The 23,643-nt window shown below is 48.6% G+C and overlaps 7 protein-coding genes and 1 non-coding gene across 8 annotated transcripts; 6 read left to right on the top strand and 2 right to left on the bottom strand.

The window, feature by feature from the left end:
• Nucleotides 1–49: 49 nt before the first annotated feature.
• DEU56DRAFT_802359 (uncharacterized protein) lies at nucleotides 50–1,445 on the top strand. The gene is made up of 4 exons (XM_041353185.1): nucleotides 50–244; nucleotides 307–627; nucleotides 687–837; nucleotides 888–1,445. Exons 1-4 carry the CDS (start codon nucleotides 98–100, stop codon nucleotides 1,349–1,351), a joined length of 1,083 nt encoding a protein of 360 aa, XP_041208877.1. The 5' UTR covers nucleotides 50–97; the 3' UTR covers nucleotides 1,352–1,445.
• A 29-nt stretch (nucleotides 1,446–1,474) lies between these two features.
• DEU56DRAFT_t59 lies at nucleotides 1,475–1,558 on the bottom strand. The gene has a single exon. It is a non-coding gene; the product is annotated as a tRNA-Ala (tRNA).
• Nucleotides 1,559–2,351: 793 nt separating this feature from the next.
• DEU56DRAFT_755847 (uncharacterized protein) lies at nucleotides 2,352–3,751 on the top strand (the record flags this gene model as incomplete). The annotated part of the gene is given in 3 exon segments (XM_041349957.1): nucleotides 2,352–2,370; nucleotides 2,423–3,648; nucleotides 3,668–3,751. 3 exon segments carry the CDS (start codon nucleotides 2,352–2,354, stop codon nucleotides 3,749–3,751), a joined length of 1,329 nt encoding a protein of 442 aa, XP_041208876.1.
• Nucleotides 3,752–7,638: 3,887 nt separating this feature from the next.
• Nucleotides 7,639–10,140, top strand: DEU56DRAFT_972558 (laccase; the record flags this gene model as incomplete). The annotated part of the gene is made up of 13 exons (XM_041359494.1): nucleotides 7,639–7,796; nucleotides 7,845–7,896; nucleotides 7,948–8,016; nucleotides 8,069–8,233; nucleotides 8,281–8,356; nucleotides 8,409–8,436; nucleotides 8,487–8,733; nucleotides 8,763–9,212; nucleotides 9,266–9,286; nucleotides 9,341–9,489; nucleotides 9,549–9,572; nucleotides 9,623–9,687; nucleotides 9,738–10,140. The coding sequence occupies 13 exons, from the start codon at nucleotides 7,639–7,641 to the stop codon at nucleotides 9,803–9,805; spliced, it is 1,572 nt and encodes a 523-aa protein (XP_041208875.1). The 3' UTR covers nucleotides 9,806–10,140.
• Nucleotides 10,141–11,494: 1,354 nt separating this feature from the next.
• Nucleotides 11,495–14,415, top strand: DEU56DRAFT_802334 (Chs5p-Arf1p-binding proteins-domain-containing protein). The gene is made up of 12 exons (XM_041353184.1): nucleotides 11,495–11,554; nucleotides 11,607–11,649; nucleotides 11,704–11,777; nucleotides 11,829–11,977; nucleotides 12,030–12,122; nucleotides 12,178–12,353; nucleotides 12,407–12,592; nucleotides 12,651–12,868; nucleotides 12,917–13,063; nucleotides 13,110–13,736; nucleotides 13,793–14,086; nucleotides 14,135–14,415. The coding sequence occupies exons 1-12, from the start codon at nucleotides 11,507–11,509 to the stop codon at nucleotides 14,300–14,302; spliced, it is 2,223 nt and encodes a 740-aa protein (XP_041208874.1). The 5' UTR covers nucleotides 11,495–11,506; the 3' UTR covers nucleotides 14,303–14,415.
• Nucleotides 14,416–17,838, top strand: DEU56DRAFT_886893 (uncharacterized protein). The gene is made up of 5 exons (XM_041356209.1): nucleotides 14,416–14,726; nucleotides 14,782–15,126; nucleotides 15,186–15,851; nucleotides 16,374–16,912; nucleotides 16,951–17,838. The coding sequence occupies exons 1-5, from the start codon at nucleotides 14,571–14,573 to the stop codon at nucleotides 17,504–17,506; spliced, it is 2,262 nt and encodes a 753-aa protein (XP_041208873.1). The 5' UTR covers nucleotides 14,416–14,570; the 3' UTR covers nucleotides 17,507–17,838.
• Nucleotides 17,839–17,878: 40 nt separating this feature from the next.
• DEU56DRAFT_755844 (uncharacterized protein) lies at nucleotides 17,879–19,333 on the top strand (the record flags this gene model as incomplete). The annotated part of the gene is made up of 7 exons (XM_041349956.1): nucleotides 17,879–17,905; nucleotides 17,941–18,066; nucleotides 18,125–18,158; nucleotides 18,418–18,440; nucleotides 18,500–18,867; nucleotides 18,968–19,152; nucleotides 19,269–19,333. The coding sequence occupies 7 exons, from the start codon at nucleotides 17,879–17,881 to the stop codon at nucleotides 19,331–19,333; spliced, it is 828 nt and encodes a 275-aa protein (XP_041208872.1).
• A 1,326-nt stretch (nucleotides 19,334–20,659) lies between these two features.
• On the bottom strand, nucleotides 20,660–21,643 carry DEU56DRAFT_886890 (uncharacterized protein). The gene is made up of 2 exons (XM_041356208.1): nucleotides 20,870–21,643; nucleotides 20,660–20,781 (listed from the first exon to the last, which is right to left on the bottom strand). The coding sequence occupies exon 1, from the start codon at nucleotides 21,501–21,503 to the stop codon at nucleotides 21,126–21,128; it is 378 nt and encodes a 125-aa protein (XP_041208871.1). The 5' UTR covers nucleotides 21,504–21,643; the 3' UTR covers nucleotides 20,660–20,781; nucleotides 20,870–21,125.
• Nucleotides 21,644–23,643: the final 2,000 nt, after the last annotated feature.

Here is a 23,643-nt window from a genome sequence, read left to right as displayed (position 1 = left end):
AACAAGGATAAGGAAATACAATAATACCTGCACAGCCACAGGCTACTCATCCTCGAGAACCTTATTATATAGATCTCATTTTGGATCTCATCGCAAAATGTTCAAGTTCAACTTCGACGTAGAGGACGATACCGAACAAATTCCAGACAGCCTTGATGTAAATCGAACATCACAAAATCATGGCCCTACTTCTGCACAGGTAGTTGTCCCAGACGCATTCACCGAGCTCTCTCTCGCAAACGCGGTACGCTGCTCATCTTCCTCTCACCTTCATTCTGTAAAAAACTGATCTGGTGCAAGGATTAGCTAAACAGCCTACCATCCAAAATATCTTTCTCTCCAATCACGATCCCACTTGCCAGCGGAGGTGAACTTTCACTTCCACGTCGTGATCTGTTCGATGCGAGGTTTCAATTGATCTCACAAAATGCCGACGACCCGGATGCGTTGGAGCAACCGTCTATTTCCAACGCACGGTCTGCGCTGCAATTTTTTGATGCACCCTCCGACCTTGTGCCTCTCGTCTATGAGGGCGGCTTGAAGACTTGGGAATGCAGCCTTGATCTTGCTAGCTATTTAGATGGTATAGGCTCGCAGTTTGATGTGCACGGCAAGCGCGTGTTAGAGGTGAGTATCAAGTTCTCTGCGCTCTGTCAGTAGACTAAAACTCATTAATGGCTACCCAGATCGGATGTGGTACATCGATACCGTCGCTCTACATTCTCCATCGAATATTTTCTTCCCCGCCTTCTCAGAACCAGACGCATATCCACCTCCAGGACTATAACGCCTCCGTTTTGGAGTTGGTGACCATTCCCAACATTATTCTGACCTGGTGTTCGTGACAATTCAAATTTTCCCTCTTTCACGTCTCACCTAACATACAGATCTGTCAGAGGCAGCGGAGACATACCGCAAGTCGGAGGAGGAACATGCAGACCACTCTCCTTTGGAGTTGAACATCTCTGAGAACCTCAAAGATGCATTCCATCAGTCCTTGACGACTTACGGAGTCCATTTACGTTTCTTCTCTGGTTCATGGGGCACGTTCAGCCTCGAAAGTTCAGGCGGAAGCTATAACCTGGTGCTAACATCCGAGACGATATATCGTATGGAGTCTCTCCCGAGCCTTGCTACTATCATGCGCGGTGCTTGCAACGCTGAAGGCCCTAAAGGTGTGGACGATTACCTCTGTCTTGTAGCTGCAAAGGTGCTCTACTTTGGCGTAGGTGGCGGGGTAGCAGAGTTTGTGCGATGTGTACGAGATTTGGATAATGGAGGGACGGTTGAGACTGTATGGGAGAAAACACAGGGGGTCGAAAGGAGGGTGATGAGTGTTAAATGGAATTGACAATGTTATTTGATGAAGGGAGTTTTTACCTGCGAGATGAAACGAAAGGATGATCATATCGATGGGACATGGCATGACTTGGAAATGGCAAGAGACAACTAAAATGATAAATAGCAAAAAATGTGGACAAATCCGGACTCGAACCGGAGACCCCCCGCAGTCAGCTCCATGCTAAGCGGATGTGATAACCAGCTACACCATATGCCCGACGTATGATTTTCTACCACCTGTCCTTATTACAACCTGGACATCTTGAAGCCATAATACTCTTCAAGCAAGTTCCAACTTGAACATCTTGTCCGTCCTTTTTGACAAGCACTTTAAAGAAGGAATGACTGCGAGTCCGTGACAGTCTGTCTTTCTAATGGGAGACTAGTCAGGACTGTAACGTTGCAGGTCGGAAGCCTTTCGGATGTCTTGAACTCATGTATCTGGAATTAAGGTGTGCCCCGGCCCCCCGCGCGCGGGCGCGGCGTCAGTGAACCGGTGAGTTCTTGCTGGCCATGATGCTGATTGCGGTGCTTTTACATGGTGTTACATGATCATATATTGCTTTATATTCCAATGTGACGAAATCCTTTCCTATATATTACGAGATATACGACAATATCTTCTGTTCACCAGTTCTCTGATGCGCGGCGTTTACCTACATATGCTGTGTGGGCAGTGCTGCTCAAGCGCTCGTTTCAAATACCCAATCGTTCTGCAACGACATACCACCACCTTTCTGAAAGGAACTGATTAGTCCATCCATTCGAACTCGAGCAGATCTCACAAATCGTCACTTCACAGCTTATTCGTCTCGTTGTCCAGCTCATTACCATCGAATTCACCATTCCTGGACAATCGGGCTATTAAAGTCTTTTCATGTGCGTGTCCCAAAGCTATTAACCATATGATTTCTCACCACAATGTCGAACCAAACAGTAACTAGTATTTTGGGCCTCGAGCTGCCTTAGACCCATTCTATCACACAATTTCTTATCATCAAGCTCTGTCAATGAGTGACTGGGATCAATGTCAGTATTTTAAGCTCTTAACCCGCGTCTCGTTGTCTGACCTCATGAACAGTGTCTCGATCGTCTGAAGGAACTTGGGAGAAGTTATCCCAGGTCGCTGTCAAGGGTGCTGAACATGACTCTGCAGAACGCCTGCCACATCCGAAATGTTTGGACGGCACCCGGGTGACCCTTCTCAACTACATCTGTGAATTACTGGACGGCGAAGAGAAGAGTCGGATGATTTGGCTGCATGGCACGGCGGGCGTTGGAAAGTCTGCTGTTGCGTTCACCGTAGCTGAAAGGATGAGAGGTCTGAAAGTGACAGAAGGGACGAGTGTCGAAAAACGACTCGCAGGAACTTTTTTTTTCTCGCGCAAACACACGAAACGCCGCACATCCGGTCATTTCTTTGCGACGCTTGCATACCAGCTTGCAAGTAATTTCCCCAGTATCCGGGAGGAAGTGAACAGAGCTATTATCGAGAATCCTGCTCTACTAGACCCCGACAAGTCTCTTCGCGACCAAATGGAGTCGCTTTTTCTCCGACCTCTCCGGAGGCTTCGCTTCAGACTGCTTGAGTGTCCACCTTTGGCGTTCGTTGTTGATGCCCTTGACGAATGCAACCCCGAAACCATTGCCGTTCTCGTGTCCCTGCTTGGCGAAGCTCTCCGTGAACCTAATCTTCCCGTGGTCCACATTTTGCTCACGAGTCGCTCAGAAGCGCATATCCGGAAAGCTATTCAGACAGCAGAGATGCGCCCGCTGGTGTGCGAGATACCAGTGAACATTTCTGGGGAGGGCATTGCTGCCACCATCTCATTAGATGGCGCAGATGTCGACAATGACATTTACATTTTCCTGCAGCATTCCTTCCAAGAGCTGCAAGATTGCCATCCCGATTTCCCACAGCCATCGAGGGATGAGCTCGCGAAACTGGCGAGTCGAGCGGGAAGACGTTTCATCGTGGCGACCACCATGATCAACTTCATCGACGATCGAGATAATGATCCCCGCGATCGACTTCATTTGATGCTCGAGCTGACGAATGATCTGCTGCCAGGAACGGAGGTGCATAGGTTATACGACCACATCCTCTCCACGTGCGCTGACCCCCAGCGGGCACATTTGTATTTGTCCGTTGTGGCTGCACTTGCGGACCCTCTACCAATCTCACAAATATCGAAGCTTCTTGGCCCCGGGATGGGCAACGATGTCGAGACAGTGCTGTTTCAGCTGCGGTCTGTGATAGATATACCAACCGATGGGGATCTTCCCGTGAATATCTATCACTCGTCAGTTCGTGATTATGTCTCAGATCCCTCAAACTGCAGCTTCACTCAAGTACAATCCATTACCTCACCTCACTCTTTACTCGCTTATTCCTCTCTCCGCCTCATGATCCATGACATCCCAGCAAGCACCCTCCTAGATGCTTTTTTAGAGTTGAAGGGGCACAACCGAGCTATGCCGGCCCATGACCCCCGGGGCTTACAACAATCATTAACCTTCATCGTTGAGCCACCGGAGCCACTACATGTTCTCAAGGGTTTGCTATGGCTTCGCGGATGTCGCGGTTCGGGTTTGCGATCCTGGCTTGGGGCCTTGGACGGGCGTGCATGGCTTGAAACGCCAGGGGGAACCGACTGGCTACAGACCCGGGAGGGTGAGGACTGGCTGCCCACTCGCAGGGGGGAGGACTGGCTGCAGACCCGAGGAGGGAAAGCATGGCTAGAGACTGACAGCGGGCGGGGTTGGCTGCAGACCGGGCGAGGGTGGCTGTGGACTCAGAGACCGCGGAAAATGGCTGGGGACCCTGATAAGACAAAGTTGCTGGAGATCCGAATGGAGGACTGGCTGAAGACACAGAGCGGGCAATACTGGGAGACTGGGAGCGGGAAAGACTGGCTGCATGCACAGAGCGCGAAAGACTGGCTGCATGCACAGAGCGCGAAAGAATGGCTGGATGCACAGAGCAGGGAAGACTGGCCGCATGTACAGAGCGTGAAAGACTGGCTGCAGACTCAGAGCGGGCAAGAATGGCTCGAGTCCCAGAATGCACCCGAGTGGCTCCCGACCAGCAGCATGGGAGAGTGGCTTGGGACTTGGCACGGACGAGAGTGGTTGCAAACTCAGAGTGGGCGAGAGTGGCTGCAAACCCAGAGTGGGCGAGAGTGGCTCCAGACCAGCAGCGTGGGAGAGTGGCTCGGGACTTGGCACGGACGAGAGTGGTTGCAAACTCAGAGTGGGCGAGAGTGGCTGCAAACTCAGAGTGGACGAGAGTGGCTGCAAACCCATAGCGGACGAGAGTGGCTGCAGACGCTACATGGTCAAGCGTGGCAGTCGACTCCTGCGGCATTTGTCTGGCTGGCAATGGAAGGCTTCTCCAGCGCCTGGAACGCAATCAGTGACTGTGTAATCATCCCAGACTTGCCTTTGGTCCCAGCGTTTCAAGCAATCCAGGAGTTCAGGAGCTTGCCGGATTTCTTGGTGTTTCCGGTGTTCCTTGCGTTGCGACCTCAGGTTCATTTCACCTCTATACTCCCACAAGGCTATCTTCTACCTGACATGGAGGTCATTCATGCTATGACCGCATTTACGATTTTTGCAAACGAAGCACAGGAACGAAGTCGATCAGCTTCCGACGCTTGCAAGTATGCATGTCAAAATTGGGCCTTCCATCTCTCGCGAGCTCCGAATTCATGGGACAACAGGCTCGACCATACATTCAAGGTTTTCTGGAATCGTCACCTCCTCTCCTGGCTCGAAACGCAATGGTGTTTGAAGGGTCTGCAGTCTTGTCTCGGAGTTTTATCTGAAGGTCAGATACTTGCAAAGGTGGGTTACATTTTGATACTTCTTGCGACTCAGCATCTGACCCTTCTAAGCCCCAGAAGCGTCTTGGTCGAGGGTCTGAATTTCATGGCTAGCTTAGAGTTGCATGTCGATCTCATTATTTCACCTTGCCTGCGTGAATACGGCGTTCAACACGCGAATCAACTACATTTTCCTCTGGTTGTAGCAGAGACACTGCTTCCAGGTTATTACCCAGGCGAAATATAGGAATTACTGTCATCGGTCTCCCACTCGGAATAAACCAGGTAGACCAGCAGCACCTGCCACCTGTACGTATGGGGACGAGGTATATGGTGCTGAGCAGAATATAGTGCCAAGTGGGTGGTATGTGCACTACCCGTGACGATGTGTTTCGTTGCAGCCACTGTCAGGTGAATTTACAGCCGTCAGCTCCGCAGGATATCGGATATGGAGTAGTGGTTCGTGAGCGAAAACGGTGTAGACAAGGAATCAATATTGGGAGGGATTACTAGAGGCACATCTGGTTTCGCCTTCTTCCACTCTTTTTGAAGAACTTGCCTTCCTCCCAGTTGTAAAGTAGTCGGCTGCCGCGCCTCATGACCGTTACACCAAAAGGTAGAAATACTGAAGACTTAGTCTTCAGTACCCGCGACAGTATATGTATTGATTATGAGAACTCAAGTAAGCCAGCGTGCTTACACCAGTCTCCCGTAGTCAGACATTGATACGGCCATAACAATCATTCACGATGCTGTAACGTTGCAAGTCGGAAGGCTGAATGTCTTGAACTCATCTGATAATCTCAAATTATGTAAGGTGTACCCCCGGTGCGGCGTTTCTCCGAGTCTATGCTCAACTTGAAGCGCTCGTTTCAAATATGGTAATACCCACTCATTCTGCAACTACCGTGACAAACCACCACTATCCTGGAGCCTTTCTGAAAGCAACTGATAAGCCCATCCATTCAAATTCAAACAGCTCTTAGTAACATAGCCTGCCAGCTCTGTGAACGAACTCTCCATTTCATTATATGCATCAGGCCAAGCATGACTGATGCCATTAATCATTTATGGTCACTTCAGCCCGACTTCCACAATTCAATGATGGCACAACCTTCGGTCTTTGCTATCGCGCCACAACCATCACCAAAGCATTTCAATCATCTCCTCTCAACGTTCGTTGATGAGAGATTTGAGCGTCTAGTGCCACACAGTCAGCCGCCGCCCGACGGGCCACCAGTACATCCTGCGGAAACCAGGCCCCAATCCTACTAGTTTAACTGACTTAACAGCTATTCCTGTTCGGAGTCATTGCTTCCATCCTCGAAGAAGTGTCTCCGATTTGGATACCGCTGTCGTGTTGCTATTCTTCCTTCAAATGACATAGCTTAGATACAATGATGTTACTAATTCCTTCTTGCAAGGGAAGGCGCAACACCGACTTGGCGTCCGTTGCATTCCCATGCAACGCCATAATCGTCATCCGACCACTTTCCTCCACTTTACCATCTTCAGGTCTGTTCCAATAAAAAATCCACCTGTTTTTGGTTGCGAACTAATCCAGCCCATATTTTTTACTCTACCAATGCTAGTGTATCCAATCTTGCGATGCCCACACAAGAAATGAACGTCGTCAGTATTCAAGCTGTTATATGCATCTAAGTATAACTTTAGCATCAACGTTCCCCTAGCTGATCCATTGATCCATAATTCAGCCAGCTGTCGATCGTTACTGAATTGGAATGAAGGCACTAAGTAAACACACGTATGCTCCAGGCTGTTCCGAGATCCCGTCCAATCACTGCCTGATCCCACACTTTCACTTTTCCTTCCGCATCACACAGCGACGGTATCGGTTAGACGATAGGATGAAATCCCGGCAATGTCAGCGGTCCTTTCAAGGTAATCATTATAATTATACATGCTGCCTAACGCAAATAACATTTAAATCTGCCTTGATCAGTTCCAATTTATATGAAGAGGTTAGTGCTCAATTCCCTTACAGCGTGTGACCATTCCTTTCAGACAAACTAGTCCGATTCTCTCGTGTGGCATGCTTGGCGAGCTACTAGCCATCTGCATTATTCTCCTTCTATGCTTGAAGAGTCGCCTTGAATTGCTGTGATGACCTAGCACTAGCACTGCTATGGGACTCATTTGGCTGTCCTGGCTATCTGACTTATTTTTTGTTGGGTCCGGGTCATGGTTTCATGACGCAATTATGGTACGCCACCATTCTTCAATGCGTCGGCAGATAGCTGCTAACTCCAAGAACAGTACTCTGTTGAAAATCAAATGTCCGGGATGCTGGAGATCACTGAGCAACCGTTTGCGGAGTGGTCATAATCAGTCGACATTCAAGGCTACCGCTGCAAGATAAAACCTGAGAGAGGTATGTGTCCCCTCATCATCATCTTATCCTACATCCCACAACTCTCCCGAGTGAGAGCACTACCACCTATCGTGAATAATCATGATGTTTATCCACATTCTGATCGCTTCTCTGGCTTCATCGATTAATGCTGCATCTATAGTATCTCGCTCACAGTCCTACCCACTATCTCAGCTTGGCCCCCAAACTACATTGACCATAGGTAATAAGGTCATCGCTCCTGACGGCTTCAAACGCTCGTGAGTCTATTGCCACGACACTCAGAGCTCACTCCTGATCTTTAACAGAGCAACTCTTGTCAATGGCATGTTCCCTGGGCCCTTGATTGCAGCCCAGAAGGTGAACTTCTGTCGACCTCCATGTCATGCGCCCGTGCTGACTCTACAATAGGGAGAGAACTTTTCCATCGACGTAGTCAACGAGCTCGAGGACGAGACGATGTTCAAGAGTACCAGCGTCGTAAGTAGCGTCAATCACCCGCGCTATTATTTATTAATTCTGTTTGCCGCAGCACTGGCACGGTATCTACCAGAATGGGACGAACTATGCCGATGGAACGTCCTTCGTCACACAGTGCCCCATTGCGCAGAATCACTCTTTTTTACACACTTTCTCCGCCCCGAACCAGGCGGGCACTTACTGGTATCATAGTCATTATTCCGTTCAATATGCAAGTGTCTCTCGAATCTTGCGCATGTGGTGGAGGACTGACCTGTGGAACAGTGTGATGGTCTGAGGGGAGCCTTTGTAATCTATGATCCTCAGGACCCTTTGGTAGACATGTACGATGTCGATGATGGTGAGCGAACAATAGGTTTATATTAAACCCTCTGACCATCATGTGTTGCCAGCAAGTACCGTAATCACGCTTTCCGACTGGTGAGTTTTAGGCCCATTGGTAATCTTCCCGATTAAAGTCGCTTCACCAGGTATCACGTCGTGGCCCCTGTCTTGCGCCACCTCATAGCTCCCATTGCTGACTCTTCGCTCATCAACGGACTTGGTCGATATGTTGGCGGACCGCCGTCTGATCTCGCTGTGATCAGTGTCCAGCAGGGAAAGCGATATCGCATGCGCCTGGTCGCAATGTCGTGCGACCCCAACTTCCTGTTCTCCATCGATGGTCACAACTTAACCGTCATCGAAGCGGATGGAGAGTTGACCGAACCACTGGTGGTAGATCAGCTCCAGATTTTGCGGGTCAGCGCTATTCTGTGGTTCTGGTAGCTGACAAGCCGGTGGGTAACTACTGGATGCGCAGTCTTCCTAATACGCCGGGTGCATCCTTCGTGGGAGGCACGAACTCTGCTATCCTGCGCTACACAGGTGCCCCACAGGCTAACCCGACCACGGTCAATACGGCATCGCAGAACCCATTGTTAGAGACCAACTTGCATGCTCTGATCAATCCCGGTGCACCTGGCATCCCAGAGTATGGGAAGGCAGATATCAACCTCCAACTCAATGTTTCCAACGTCGGGGGCACATTCTATGTCAATAATGTCACATTCAAACCCCCCACCGTTCCTGTTCTACTCCAAATTCTCAGTGGAGCTCACGAGGCGTCTCAGCTGCTCCCGAACGGGAGTGTCATCGTTCTAGAGGCGAACAAAGTGGTAGAGTTGACAATGTCAACAACCGGTCCAGGTGGACCCGTACGTCTTTTCCTTTCTTTTGATCCTTATGTGCCTGATATACATTGTACCAGCATCCCATACACCTTCATGGGGTAAGTTCGCCGTGACTCCAACGGCATGTTTCGCTGGTACTGATGTGATATTAGCACGCCTTCGATGTCGTACAGAGCGCAACCAGCAGTACCTTCAATTATGTGAACCCAGTTCGCCGCGATGTGGTAAACGCTGGCGGTCCTGGGCAACAGATGGTGATACGATGGACGACCGACAATTCTGGCCCCTGGTTCTTGCATTGGTATGACATCATTTTTATTGAGCTGTAAAGAAAGGTACTAACTCTGGACCAAACCAAAGTCACATTGACTGGCACCTCGAAGCGTATGTTTTTGGATGTCCCTGTGAAAGAAATGACTCATTCTTCCATCCAGCGGTTTTGCCGTGGTAATGGCGGAAAGTCCCTCAGACACCGCCGCACATGTGGACCCCGTGCCACGTAAGTCATACGTGAAGAGATAGTACCTCCATGGCTGAACTGCTTTACAGAGGAATGGGATCAGTTGTGTCCGATCTATGACTCTCTAACGCCCTCGCAGTTGGGGGGTGGGGAATGAAGAAGCAGCTAATATTTCCACTCTCCTACCCCTTCCCTAAATCCCCGACTCGTAAGGAGAGGGCTTTTGCGGGGTACTTTGTTTTTTTCTCTGTCTTTGTTATGCCAGTGTATGCCCCGTCACGGAGCCTTTTCGGCATCGGATGTACTTTTATATTATATATTCGTTCTTGTGTTCTCGGAATACCTGTATGTGGTTGAAGGATCGGTCAGTACTAGTGGTCCCTATCTTTTGTTTTCTCTTCGTCGAGGCTGCTTATTACCTTTAACATCATTTTTGTCCCTGAGGACGTTAAACACTTGTTGTTCACGACTTTCAACCAATTTGGATTCTTGTGACGTCAAACTTGACATTGTTGCGCAGAATGCGTGTGCATGGTGGGTCGAGAACCCGTTTGGTTTTCGTGGTCTTGCGAGGAATTTCGGTGAGCTTTCGTGCCTCTTGGTATCACTCAGTTTCGACGGTGTTTGATACAGTTATCTCCCTGCTTGGTGAAGCTCTTCGTGATCCTGAGCTGCCCATGTTCCACATTTTGCTCACGAGTCGCTCAGAGGAGCACATTCCTAAAGCCATGCAGACGGAAGAGATACGTCCGCTGGTGTGCGATATACCAGTGAACACCTCTGGGGAGGGTGTTGTTGTCACCATCTCGTTAGACGGCGCAGATGTCGACAATGACATTTATATTTTCCTATAGCATTCCTTCCAAGAGCTATAAGGTCGCCATCCCAATTTCCCACAACCATCGAGGAATGAGCTTGCGAGGCGCAGACGTTTCATCGTGGCGACCACGATGATTCTTTTCATCGACAATGAAGACAATGATCCCCGCGATCGACTTCAGCTGATGCTCGAGCTGACGAATGATCTGCTGCCAGGGACGGAGACTCACCGGTTATATTACCGCATTCTCTCCATGTGTGCTGACCCCCAGGCTCCAGCGGGCACACTTGTATTTGTCCGTTCGGGCTCTACCAATCTCACAAATCTCGAAGCTTCTCGGCCCTGGTAACCTCATGATCCACGACATCCCAGTGAATTCCATGGCTGTCCTGGAATCGCAAGTTGATCTCATTATTTCACCATGCCTGAGTGGATACGTCACTACGCGAAGCAGCTACATTTTTCTCTGGCTGCAGCAGAGCCAACGCTTCCAGGTTATTAGCCAGGCGAAATATAGGCATTGCTGTGATCGCGTGTCAACACTAGCGACACCTGCACGTATGGGGTGAGGTATGTGATGCCGAGCAGAATATAGTACCCAGTGGGTGGTGTACAGAACACGCGGCGATGTGTTTCGTTGGATCCACAGGTGAATCTATAGTCTCTAAATCCTCGGATATTCATGAGCGGAAACGGTGTAGACAAGGAATTAATATTAGGAGCGATTGCCCACTTCTGGTCGCCTTCTTCTTCCATTCTTTTTGGAGAACTTGCCTTGAGTGATGATCAAATGACGGCTTCATACAAGTCTCCCGTAGTCAGACCTGAATAGAAGAAAGTCTGCCCATCCACATCTAATATGACTTGCAAGTAAGATGAAAGTTTCAACGTAAGTCACTGCGTGGCACAGCCACAGGCGTTGTTTGGCAACAGCTTTAGGAACAAATATGGCGCGTCTTCAACAACATCCTTGATAGTGCGTAGGTGGCAGGCACGCCGATTTACAACATAACTTACTTTGAGTAGACGTCAATCATCATGGCGGACGCAACTGCGTCCTTCAAAGACGTCCCAGAACTGTTCGAGGTTGGCATAGTTCTCACGACTGCGGACCAATGTTAGGCTTACTGTGTTTCAGGTTGAACTCGGAGAAGCCTTAACAGCAAGAACCGAAAGCCTTGGTCAGTCAAGCACATTTCGGCCTTGCTTATTGAAACATTGACGATGTATCATAGCAACATTTCGCGAACTTGGCCCCCCAGACCTCTGCCATATTGTGAAGAGTACTGGACGCACCGGACAACGCGATGTGAGTTCTGGCATCTGGAATTTGTAGCGCAAATATTAATCGTTGGTTTAGATTGGCTCGTATCATTTTGTGTCAGGAGTGGATGCATCCTCGTCAGCGTCACTCGCCGCGTATATAAATTCTCTCACATATTCCATCGAGGACAACTCTGCCTGGTTTTCGAAGAGTACAGCATGGAAAGTTAGAAATGGCTGCTATTGGTTTGTATCCGCTTCCTGAATAGCTCCATATATGCTGAATGTTTGGTTAAAGCTGCTACAACGCGTTCTCTCGCGTTGATATCCGCGTAGATGTGAAGATCCCAGGAGGTGTCGTTGCCTATGTCGTAGATCTTCGTGGCGACCGGTGCGTACTCCCTTATGGCTTGTGTCGAGTTATTGATTGTGATTATGGGTTCTAGACATGAAGCGACCCCAGATATATGGCAAGAAACATACCTCTCTGCACTGCTTCGGGCTATCCTCTACTCCGACGACCCGACTTATTGGTTGGAAGCTTACCGCAAGCTCGACCCTATCACTACAATTGAAGGCGAACTCCGATTTTTGCAGGCGGCAGAGGCCTTGTTTATGCAGGGTAAGCGCGTCATCATTCGGCCTTGTTTGTCTAAGAAGCTAATCGCAGCGTAGGATGGCAGGTTGGGTCGGATCCCGAGATACAGGTTGCTACTGTGGTTTCTAACCACTTGACTGCGGGTGTAATGAAGTACTTCGGTGACAGCGGGCGCTGTCAGCCAGCAGCTAACTTGTTCGAGAAGCTGTCTGCACGAGAACCGGAGATTGCCTCGCTCCTGGCAAGAAGTTACATTGGAATGAGTGCGCTGATTTCTTCCTCTCTCCAAGACACCGTCCCGTCTGACATTTTTATGACAAGACGAGGAAGTAAAGGCAGTTCAGATCATGTCTGCTGCAATGAAGCATACTCCACATTCGTACACCCTTCTTCACGTACAAAGTGATTTCCTTCGGTCCAAGGGCAGGTCAGACTGGGCATTGAAACTCGCGAGAGAGGCTGTTAACTGTGCACCGAGCGAATTTGTCACTTGGGAGAAGCTCACCGAGCTATACATTGACACAAAAGACTACGAATCGGTATGTAGCTTTCTTAAGTGCAGTCGAGATTACTGACCGCCACCACAGGCGCTTTTAACGCTAAACTCATGTCCGATGTTCACTTTCAATGGACGTGATGCTCACCGAGCTCTTGTACCTGCAAAGGTTCACTTACCCTTCAAGCGCCAGATCGGCGACATCCTCCCCGAAAAAACGAAAAGTGAAGATGATGTGGTTCGTGAGATTATTATATCGCTATCCGCATCTCATGTTTCTTCAGGCCGATCCAGCCCTCCTTCGCCTTCCTGCGCCTGGCCTTCGTGGAACGTGGGCGAGGGCTTATTCCTTGCTTACACGTCTTGTCTCTGATATAGGCTGGGACGAGTTGCTGAAGACGCGAAGTGTAGTGTTTGTGATGGAGGAAGAGTACCGGATGCAGAAGGCCCAGGCAGACATCCAAAAAGTGGTGACCAGCAACGGTGCACGAGATGTGAGCAAAAATGTCGCAGTGATCCACGAGGATGGCTCTGTTACCGAGGGGAGCGCAATGCTCGCAGACGATGACGCGTCTACACGAGGGGTGTCCAGCCCCCTGTCGGAATCAGAGAGCAAACCTGAACTTGAGAACGGGCTCAACGTTTCGGCGATCCCGATCATCCGTGTATCCTCAGAACATGACACAGAACGCAAAATTGCAGAATCTACTCGTAGTGGCATTGCAGAACAGGACGAGGCGAAAGACTCGCCAAGCATGCAAAGTATGACACTCGAGAAGCCAGTGCAAGCCGCTGCCGGGGAGGAGCCTGAGCCATCGCAGCCGTCGAGCTCTAATCAGGAGCCCTTCTCATTCACAAATAAGCGCCTATGTGAGCGGTGGCTAGATAATTTGTTTATGGTGCTCTACGAGGTAAGAACCACTCCACATCTGGCAGGTCGTTCTTTGAATATAATGGGTCTTCCCAGGATTTGCGGGTGTGGACTATCTTCCGAGCAGAAGTCGCACATTTCAAGACACAGCACGTCGCTTATCGTAAAACTGGCCTCGAATGGGAGATCCTCGGAGACCTAGGCATCCGCTTACACCACAAAGAGGAGGCTAAAGAGGCTTATCAGCGATGCCTCGATACTTCACGTTACTCCCAAAAGCCATGGGCGAGGTTACTAGAGATGTACGCCGAGGAAGGTGACATCACACGGACCATCCAAGCTGCGATACGAGTAGCGGCATACCAATATGCTGATTACACGGAGATGACTGTGAGTGCTGTCTCTTATACCTAGGGAAATCTCTTACCTCGCCTACAGTACCCAACGTTGATTGCGCGGTGCTTCTTCAAGCTTGGCCAGATTCATGGCCACGCCAAGATCTCGTTTACACTTCTGAGCATGGGTTTACCCGACCCGATCCTGAAAATCATGGATAGTTACCTTCAGTATGGGAAGACGTTTAAGGTGGAGGGATATGACTTTTAATCACTAGTCTTCTTGTTCTTTGTCCGTACTTTCTGATACCTACATGGTTCATGTGAATACTTTTCTTCGCTTGAGATTAATGATGTGAAGGCGAAAAGCGTTCCACCAGGTTCATGAATCATGATTGCCTTTCTAAGCATCCGGGGGATACATTTCTCCTTTGGCTGTCAATCCACAACCGTTTCTTTCCATTTCCTTAGTCAACATCCACCATCTCACCATATTTGAAAAGTCGTTTCATCAGAGACGGTCAGTGGTTAGGTATCCGATGTATAGTGAGCTCGATATCATGGCGGACTCTCCTATCCGACGACTGTCCAACACCAGCTCAAACAACAGCCTGAAGCGAGAAGAGGATCTAATCAATGCCTACGAAGCAGAGGAAGAGCGGATCATCAATGTCTTGTCTCGCAAACTGGAGCAGGTATGCAGGAGAACAATATTTTCTTTGAAGGTGGCTTATTCCACCTCGTGTACAGCTTCGTGAAGAGAAGATTCAACTCGAAAATGCGCTCGAGGCAGAGTCGGAATCTCATGTGAACAGGCTTAGTCGTGAGTTGTCTGCGCTGCGGCTTGCGCAACAGCAGCAGCAACAGCAATCTGGGACGAACGGGATCACCACTTCTCCAGACAACAGGGTGGGAGTTCCGACGTTTCTGGCTGATCGAGACCCTATGATCCCAAGTGCAGAAGTCATGCTGGAAGCCATGAGACGGGAAAACGAGCAACTGCGCAACCGCCTGGTTGATACGGAAAGAGACTATGTGCGGGTATCACGGTTGAATGAAGTGTATCGCGAAGAGCTCCTTGAACATAGGAGACGGGTGAGCACCGGCTTCTGAACTGGCTTGTTTGTCTTTAACCATGCCCTTTCATATTAAAGCTCGGTCTATCAGTCGACAACCTTGTTGGCTTGTCCTCGGCAGACCCGTATTCGCAACCGACGCATCGACGATCTATGTCCAATCAATCATCGCCTAGTACGTCTGTGATGCAGCCTTCGCAAGCAATCCATGGTGTCCCTATCCCCCGACCTTCCTCCTCGATACGGCGCCCGACGAATAATATGTCAGAAAGTAATACACCATTGTCGCATTCTCCTTCCTCGACAGAGTCACCATTCCCATTCTCGCCTATTGTCGGAACAAATCCTGCAAGTTTTGTTAGCAATGGGACGCATATGACGACGCCACCATCATCTGCTTCATTGACGTCAAATCCCCCATCAACGTTCACTATTCCTCATATGTTGTCCTATCCCTCGGTGCCGCCACCGTCTCTGTCTTCTTCGTATGGGTCGCCTGTGGTGTCATTCATACCGCATCGCGACCACTCATTGTCTCCTGTGGTACCTCTAAGCAGGCGCAGTTCGAACGCACGAGGAAGCATTGAGCGCCGCTTCGCGGACCCGGTGGGTCTTAATCGGAGTCGGAGCAGGCACGAGAGTGTTGAGAGGGGCGCACGCGTCGCGGAGACAGGAACATTGATTCCCCGCTCTCGCCGTGAAAGCCAAAGCGTTTCAGCGACATCATCGGACGTACCTACGGCGGTGGAGGGCATAACAGAGTCCAGATGAAAGTTCGTAGCTTCGTTTTCTGATTTTTGTACGCCACCCTACGTCGCTTTATGAACTTTTTGCTGTCTCTGCTTCTGGAAAACTGATGTACATGTATGATATAATGCTCAGCAGCCGTTGTCCCTGTCACAGCCTACCCGTATGAGTCGAACAATGTACAACCCTAATATGGAAACACAGCGCTTTTCGGCGCCCCCCGTGCTAGGACCCCGCTTACCAGCGGAGATGAGCAGCATTTACGAACTCAAAGGTATATTCAGCAGACCTCGACTACTCACTCATAGAACCTCTTCGTATCTAAATTGTCGTAGGTTGGGCGACTCAGCTATCCAAATGATGTGGGCAGCAGAGGCCTTCCATTACAATGGGCGACGGTCATTATGTAAACCTTGGTCCGAGGTCCTCCCGACGCGATAAACAATTCGGATCCACGGAAGCATTTGAGTCACGCGTTGGCGCGGTATAAAAACGCGTCGGGGGGAGGTAACCGCCTAGCATCGCCCCTTTTTTTCAATGTCTTACCAGTACCCATACACTCAAGGAAATATGTCAATGCCCCCAACGCCCCCAACACCCTATTCATGGGAGACGACAGAGCTCAACAACAACATTCCAGAGCAACTTGATCATCATCAGCCTGTTCAACGCGCTTTGAATCCACAGCATCAACCTCAAAGTGTATTTGCCCCGTCGCCGCCTGTGATTGAGCTTCAAGAGCACATGCCCACTGTTCCAAGTCAACGTCGAAGTGAAGTCCCACAGCACCTGCATCATATGTCATCAGCGCCAGGGTCTTCTTCAAGAAGACAAAATGTCGTGTCCCAAGATATGAGACCTCATATACACGTTGATACAACAAGTCATATGGCAGCTAGCACTAGCCCGCCTTCTGGCCCGCCGTCTGCTAGTGGTGTGCATTCAGTGGGACCTGTGCGAGCGAAAGTATCGCCCGCACATAACATGGGACATCCATATCGTCGCCCCCAGAGTGCGAACCCAAGACGAGAGAATGAATCAAATCCACATGTGAGACAGTCAACTAGCAGTTACACACCAGGTCCGTCGATGCTAGTACCTGCAGCCCAAACAACCACTTCTGCTTCATTACACAAGTGAGTGATCGTGCATTGACATCCATTCGAGGGATGTATTCATACTCTTGTCGTAGGACCGCCATCATCAGCCCATCCCATGTCATCCCACCCATATCATCCAGTGCGACTTTTATACCCAGAGCCGATTACTTCTTTTGCAGCGAGAGTCGAGTGACAACAGCGATGTTTGAACTTCCAGGAGTGAAGAAGAGCGACCTGAAGATAGAGTTGTCATCGTGCCAGAACGGTTTGAAACAAGTATCAATCACAGGAGAAACCCGACAACCACTTGCAGATGGCATAATAGCACTCAAAGAACGCAAGTATGGCAAGTTTCGCAGGGTACTTCCCGTTCGTCATGATACCAAGGCGAGTAGACTGAAATCGCATATGATCTTGCGTCTCAAGCGTGCATTTTCTTTTCAGAAGGAAGACGTCTCCGTCACTTTAGAGGATGGCGTTCTCATTCTTCGCATACACATGGGGCCACCGCTCGAGCCTGAACAGGAGTCAGAAATTATCCCTATACAATGAGTGAGCCTGACTTCAAGTTCTCTTCAAAGTCATTCATTGTGCGCCATCTGTTCCGGCAAGAGCAATATGACGTCTGATACCTTTTCCTCGCTGCCTCGCTAACACATTAGCTTTTAAAAAAATATGCACCAACTTGCACTGCCGGCTTGCTCTGATCGTTTCGCTGTCGTCGTCTGGCCTCGAAGTTCCTGGATCCGCAAAGTACTATTGTGTTTTGCATCCTGGCTTCCGTAGTCTAGTCTATATAATATATACACATACACATACATTTTCCACATTTGCACCCATTGTACAGTTAGTAGTACCGTAGTAGTATTTTCCTTGTGATACCATACAATCATATCTTGATATCGATGTTTTACCGTGCGTACGATGGTTATTCTTGTCTGCAGCGAAAAGGTGTGTCTTGCCCCATCTGCGCTGGTTTTCCGTAGCTGACTGAGACCTTGAAGACAGTCGTTCCTTCATTTCAAGGTCTGCTAGTTTCAAAGGGCGTTGCAGGTCTCGTCGCTCAGCAATGTCAGAAGGCTGTTACAGGCTGTTACAATGCGTGTTTCTATGTCCGCGGCAGTTTGCGTATCTGCGCTGAGTTCATTTTATAACTTCAAGTTCTTCCAGACTCCACAACTTGCCTCCAAATATATTGGCATTGGTACGCCAGCGACCTAAGTACTCTTCCAAGTTCTTTCTGTGGGCTCATTTTCCATGTGAGTTTCAGCTAACGGCCTCGCAAAAGCCATCGTATTTCGACTTTTGTCCCGCGATAAGTGATCCAATTTGTCTTTGCGTCTACATGATATGGCGGGTATTCATTGCCAGCTCGCTGCAGCTGCCAGTGATTCGTTCTTGTGTTTTTTTTACAGAAAATGAATAGAGATAGGAGATATCATTATATCATATCGCTGGCGAAGTGGGATGCAAGGAACGTTCTCAGGTAAGCACATAGTGACCACATTCTGACAGTTTATGCCAGCATAAAAAACAAACTTGCAGGTACCACACATACCGAGCTCTTACGTTTTGAGCTACGTCATTCGCAAGTGGCTATTATATCTCAAATCTGTTTGGAACGCGTCGCGCCGTCTTCCCTTTCCATTCGGTTCATTTCCTTCAGGCTATACGATGAACGCTGCTCACTACATCACACGAATGTCTCGTCCTGATACGTATCCCGTGCACCACCTGTCCGCTGAACTCTCTGAGCGGCTCAAGGATCTCCTGGACCAAGCCGGGCTCGGGATTATACGGCCAAATTCTGTATCTCAGTTTGCTCAGCATGCCCCCGAGTTGGCAATCTTCCGCAAGGCTATGGCGCTGAGCAACTGGAAGGATGATATAGAATTCCTGCGCAACTTCCGAAAGTCCATTCTAACCACAAACTACGAGCCTTACAGGCCAATCCTGGCAATTTTTTTGCGACCCCTTGTAAAGAGGCTGACGTGAAGAACATGTTCGCTCCAGGATTGCCCTACTTTTAGCTGTTTCCAACACGACAACTGGAAAAGCACCAAAGACATTCCCAATTTATCAACTTGCCCCGCACCTTTTGCATCACCCTCTATATTTCTCGCTTCCCCATCCAGAGGGTACTACCTTATCACCATCTTCTTTGAGTTTTAGGAAATCCCATCGCCCTGCTTTCCCTTGTGCGTGCTGATCTGTAGGCAACCTCGAGTTCCGGTGAAAATGGATCCATTCACGATTTCCTTGGCTAAAAGCTATCGCGCTTTCTTTGTTCTGAAAGCGCTATTTGCATTGGCAGACCGTCGGATGACAATTATCCGCTTCCTGTTTGCCAATGTATTCGTCGACTTTTGCAGTACGTAGAGGAAGAGTGGCTTTGTGTCAAGAAAGGGACATCCTCGTGAAGTCGTCGGTAATGTGTATTTCAACAGATTCCGAAGGAACAATCATCCAAAATTTCAAGCCTCTCACGCACCAGAGCTTCGTGAAATCTTCTCCGTCTCTGTTCCCTTCGTACTTGTTGCATAATCGACAATGTTCCTAGCGGCGAACATTGTGAAGTAACAGCCCATTGAACATTGCGAACAGGAACACAAACAAACCAGGGTAGGATTGTGCAGAGTGCAAGTACTACAAAACTTGACAGTTCTGAGCAATATAGAGACCTGCGTGCGAAGCGCTCTCTGGTCTTCCATGCGTCGATTCACAGCATTTCACTTACATCGCACAATCAAAACTCAAGCGCGTCCTCATTGGCCTATAGCTACATTGTAGAGATAGTACGAAGCAGACGTACATCAGTAAACTACAACGGTCTGTACAGAGCTGTACAGCGTGACAGATGGACAACTTGGTCCCTTCTAGCCAGCTCAGCACAGCAACACCATTCCCTGTCAATCCCTGTACAGACACTCACAGACACCCCAGGAGCTTCTTTTCTGCACATAGTTTGCCACAAATCTCATTGTATACTATTGTCTAGAGTACTAGTACTGTAGAGATACGACACTCGCTTCGTCACGTGCAGCTAGTGACAAAGTCACACTTAGTGTCACAGCTTCGAATTACCCTGTGACCTGTGACCACATAAAAAATAGGTTCGCAAATTGTGATTGCTGCACCTTGTACCACAATTGTACCAATGTACTTGTCAAGGCTTCTTGTGTGATTCATATCTTATTGTAAAGTTGAGAAGTAATAGGTAGAATCTAGCTAGGCATTGTTGTTTTTTATATGTTTTTTGTATGTTTTTCATATGTTTTTCTGTATGTGTTTACCACGTGTCACAAATTAGCTTTGGCCCCCAAAAAATTGGTGTGACAGTCACACCAAATAGGTTCGATTCGTTGATGGCTGTGACCCGTGACGAACCTAGTGTCGTATCTCTACAGTACTGCACACCGCATCTTCGCATTTAAAAATAGATGAATCGCTGCACGATCCTCAAATCTATAAATATGGAGAACGACCAAAATAGACGCATTTCACAGATACGCAGAATTAGTGTTCCGTGAAAAACTCCACGCCGAGTTTTGGACATGTTTATAACATTGGGCATCCCCAGGCCAGTTATTGACGCGTGTTTTTAACTAGTTTTTGACAAGTTATTGACACCGGCCATATTGTAATTTTTGTGCTACAGAATTTGAGAAAAATTGAACTTCCAGGCTACGGGACCACCACCAGCTGTTTGTGAAGATGGCCCAGGTGTTTGTGACTGATCTTGAGCCTCCGTCTCGATCGGCTTGTCGGAGAGAAGGTCCAGGAGCTCAGGACTGTCTAAATGAGCATCTTCACTACCGACGAACACCAATGCATTTTTTGATGCAAGTCTTGCATTTCCAGGCTGCTGTGCACCCCTTGGCTGTTCCTACACAGCAAAACACGATGACTTTCTTGGGGTCGTCCTTCTTGTGGCAGCGAATTGCTGGGCGTATGAGTCGAGGATCACCTGGACGTCCCCCTTTCCCTTTCGGAATTGGTTCTGGAACGTCTACATAATCACCATGATTGATCGTTAAGGCCTCTATGTCATCACTCGCTTTGGGTTCAACTTCGATGACTGTTTGAGCGGGGATCTTATGAAATGTGGTGTAAGTCATTCAGACTATTGATCGTGCATTCAGCTGTTAAGTTCACCTCTTTGTATGCAGCCTTATAAGTTATAATGGTACTCTGCAGCTTTCGATAGATCTTTCATCCATTTTTGCAGTATCGCAGAGTCAGGACACACTTGCAGCGCAGCCCGTAACACTTTGACCACTGCAATGAGACCAGGCCCGCGTTCTGCAAACTCAAATGGGCAAGGTGCGGAGTTGTCTCTTTGTCCTTTTGGTGCAAAGGTCACTTCAAGCTCATGGTTGAGTGCTGCCTCCGAGGTCCCGTATAATTCAATCTTTTCAGGATCTGGAGAGAAGTGTTCGAAGTTGTATTTTTGGTTTCCTAGGGGTGTATTGTCTGGGAGATGGCATAATGCAGTTTCGAGCCTCGCTAATGAGGTATCATTGCTGATAACTGTCTCAAAGAAGTCCATGGTCCAGGAGAGGTAGCAGGACCGTTGTTCTAGAGACTATTCGGCTCTTCTCTTGTCTCTGTATAGTCAACTCCGACGCTCAACAATGTTCTATTAACGCTATGGTATATTTAGAGTTTTTGACAGTTTTTGACACCCTCAAAACGCCCTCGAGTTTTCGACACGTCATGAACACGTTAAAAACATGTCAAAAACTAGTGGTGTCAAAAACTCTGGAGTTTTTCACGATGAGAGAACAATGATAGGTGCTTCACTACTTGTCGCATCAGCCGTACGGACATACTATCTGTCTTCCAGCTACCCGTCGCGATAGATATCAGAAGCAGATATGCAATAATGAAGTCAAGTGTGTCGTTTTATAGGCATGTATTGATTCAGAATGCCACGAATTACAGTATTCATGTCATTCGTGGACTGATTCAAAGTTTGTACTGGCCATTTTCTTCCGCGTGTATTACTATCATTGGGCCAGAGTTGCAAAATGGTAGAGAGTTGCAAAACACCTCATAGCACACACCATAACACATTCTAAACCTTCTACTCTTGGTCATAGGACCTTATGCCATTGATCTATAGGACTATATTTTTTTTAACAAAATGAAAACATGATGAACACCCTCGGCATCAGATTTATCGCCTAAAGTCACTAGTTTTCATGTAGAACAATCAGGGAAAAGGGTAGATCCCAGAAAAACAAGGTTTAAATTTTTCCAGAGGTCCTCCATACCAATCCTCACCTCCTGCGCATTTTTATTGTGAGAGTAGAGCAGAGTTGCTGGTGTTATCAACGATGCAATCACGCCAGTCATAGAATGCTCAAGCGTGACAATTGTGAGCGGAGTACCAATCTTGATAGTCCAACCCCACCGAGGATTTCAAATGCTGAGTGTCAGTTTATCGGAGCTTGAACGTGCCGTTGTGACAGAGTGTGACGCCTGCGCCAACACACCCCATGATGGGAAGTTTTGCAACTCTCTACTGTTTCTAATATTTTGAGTAGTGATGTTCCGGCCCGGCTTGGCCCAAAAGCCACGGCTTTGGCCTGGCTTCAGACGGCTCTGGCCTGCAAAAAATCCAAGCCGGGCCAAAGCCGCAAATGATGGCTGGCTTTGGCCTGGCTCTGGCCTGAGCCGCGGCTCGAGTAGGGAATTTGCGATTCTGACAAGACTCACCTGCCAGTGCGCGCCTCAGAATGCAAATCACGACGATTCACACTTCGGGCGCCAAATGCTGACGGACGGATTCAGATGGGCTCGTGTTTCCTCATGTGTTTCTTTCGCTGCGTGAGAGAGGAGCTGTCCAGAGTACGATCCACAAGATCGATGAGCATATCATATTTTGTGAAAACTACGACGACGGGAACTTTGGACCAGGGTTAGTGGTCACCTGCATGGAGCGATAACAAACGAACTATTTCCGAGTTTTCCGTCGCGCTTCAATGTAAGGAATGCCTCTGTGCCAGTCTCCAATAAACGCCCGCCTGCACGGGGTATTTCAAAGCAGTGTTAAGATGATGAGCAGCCTACCGCTTTGTCCACTCCGAATGCCTGATTGATCAGTGAAGACCTGCCAACGCCCGTCTATTGTAAGCAAAAGTGTGAATTACAAGCCTGAGAAGCAAAAGTCGCACTCTCAAGATCAAAGGTTGCAGGGTTTTGGAAGATTCGAGGCTGGATGTGTGCGACGGCTGGTACACGGGCCCCGCTGGGGTTGTTCAACTTGATTCAATTTGGCACGAGTCTGTTCGACCTAGCCAAGCAGACCATTCCGAATTTGCGCGCCAACGTTGAAAAAACTATCAAGGTAAGACTGGCGCAAGCAGTAATTAGTAATTGTAATGTGACGTTGAGTTGTATTGACCACGCGGATCACAAGAGCTGAATTGGTTGAAGCACAGACCGACTTGTAAGTTGTGTGTGTTGGTCCTCGTTTGTTTGTTTCGAAGTTCAGCATGTGTTATAACTTATTACGAACTAAATTATATACCAAAATTTGGTGTCAAAATGTTCATTGTCGTTGTCGATGGTAGAGGCTAGGAGCCGCGGCTCAGGCCGTCGGCTTTGGCTTTTCAGAATTCCAAGCCGGGCCAAAGCCCTGGTCAGGCCGTCAGTTTGGCCTGGCTTGGCCCGGCCTAATTTGG

This window comes from Suillus clintonianus (assembly GCF_016758775.1).
Source record: "Suillus clintonianus strain FC179 chromosome Unknown DEU56scaffold_32, whole genome shotgun sequence".
Lineage (NCBI taxonomy): Eukaryota > Fungi > Basidiomycota > Agaricomycetes > Boletales > Suillaceae > Suillus > Suillus clintonianus.
Note: the sequence above shows the minus strand (reverse complement) of the source record. Positions and strands in the feature narration are given on the sequence as shown.

What these genes read in the sequence shown, in the direction of transcription:
- DEU56DRAFT_886890 (XM_041356208.1), bottom strand. Translation starts at nt 21,503, where the DNA reads ATGGACTTCTTTGAGACAGTTATCAGCAATGATACCTCATTAGCGAGG.
- DEU56DRAFT_886893 (XM_041356209.1), top strand. Translation starts at nt 14,571, where the DNA reads ATGTATAGTGAGCTCGATATCATGGCGGACTCTCCTATCCGACGACTG. An exon ending in TCCTTGAACATAGGAGACGG is followed by an intron (nt 15,127 to 15,185) that starts GTGAGCACCGGC and finishes TTCATATTAAAG; the next exon opens with CTCGGTCTATCAGTCGACAA. An exon ending in TCAAATCCACATGTGAGACA is followed by an intron (nt 16,913 to 16,950) that starts GTCAACTAGCAG and finishes CGTCGATGCTAG; the next exon opens with TACCTGCAGCCCAAACAACC.
- DEU56DRAFT_802359 (XM_041353185.1), top strand. Translation starts at nt 98, where the DNA reads ATGTTCAAGTTCAACTTCGACGTAGAGGACGATACCGAACAAATTCCA. An exon ending in ACGGCAAGCGCGTGTTAGAG is followed by an intron (nt 628 to 686) that starts GTGAGTATCAAG and finishes ATGGCTACCCAG; the next exon opens with ATCGGATGTGGTACATCGAT. An exon ending in CAACATTATTCTGACCTGGT is followed by an intron (nt 838 to 887) that starts GTTCGTGACAAT and finishes CCTAACATACAG; the next exon opens with ATCTGTCAGAGGCAGCGGAG.
- DEU56DRAFT_802334 (XM_041353184.1), top strand. Translation starts at nt 11,507, where the DNA reads ATGGCGGACGCAACTGCGTCCTTCAAAGACGTCCCAGAACTGTTCGAG. An exon ending in ACGTCCCAGAACTGTTCGAG is followed by an intron (nt 11,555 to 11,606) that starts GTTGGCATAGTT and finishes ACTGTGTTTCAG; the next exon opens with GTTGAACTCGGAGAAGCCTT. An exon ending in GTTAGAAATGGCTGCTATTG is followed by an intron (nt 11,978 to 12,029) that starts GTTTGTATCCGC and finishes GTTTGGTTAAAG; the next exon opens with CTGCTACAACGCGTTCTCTC.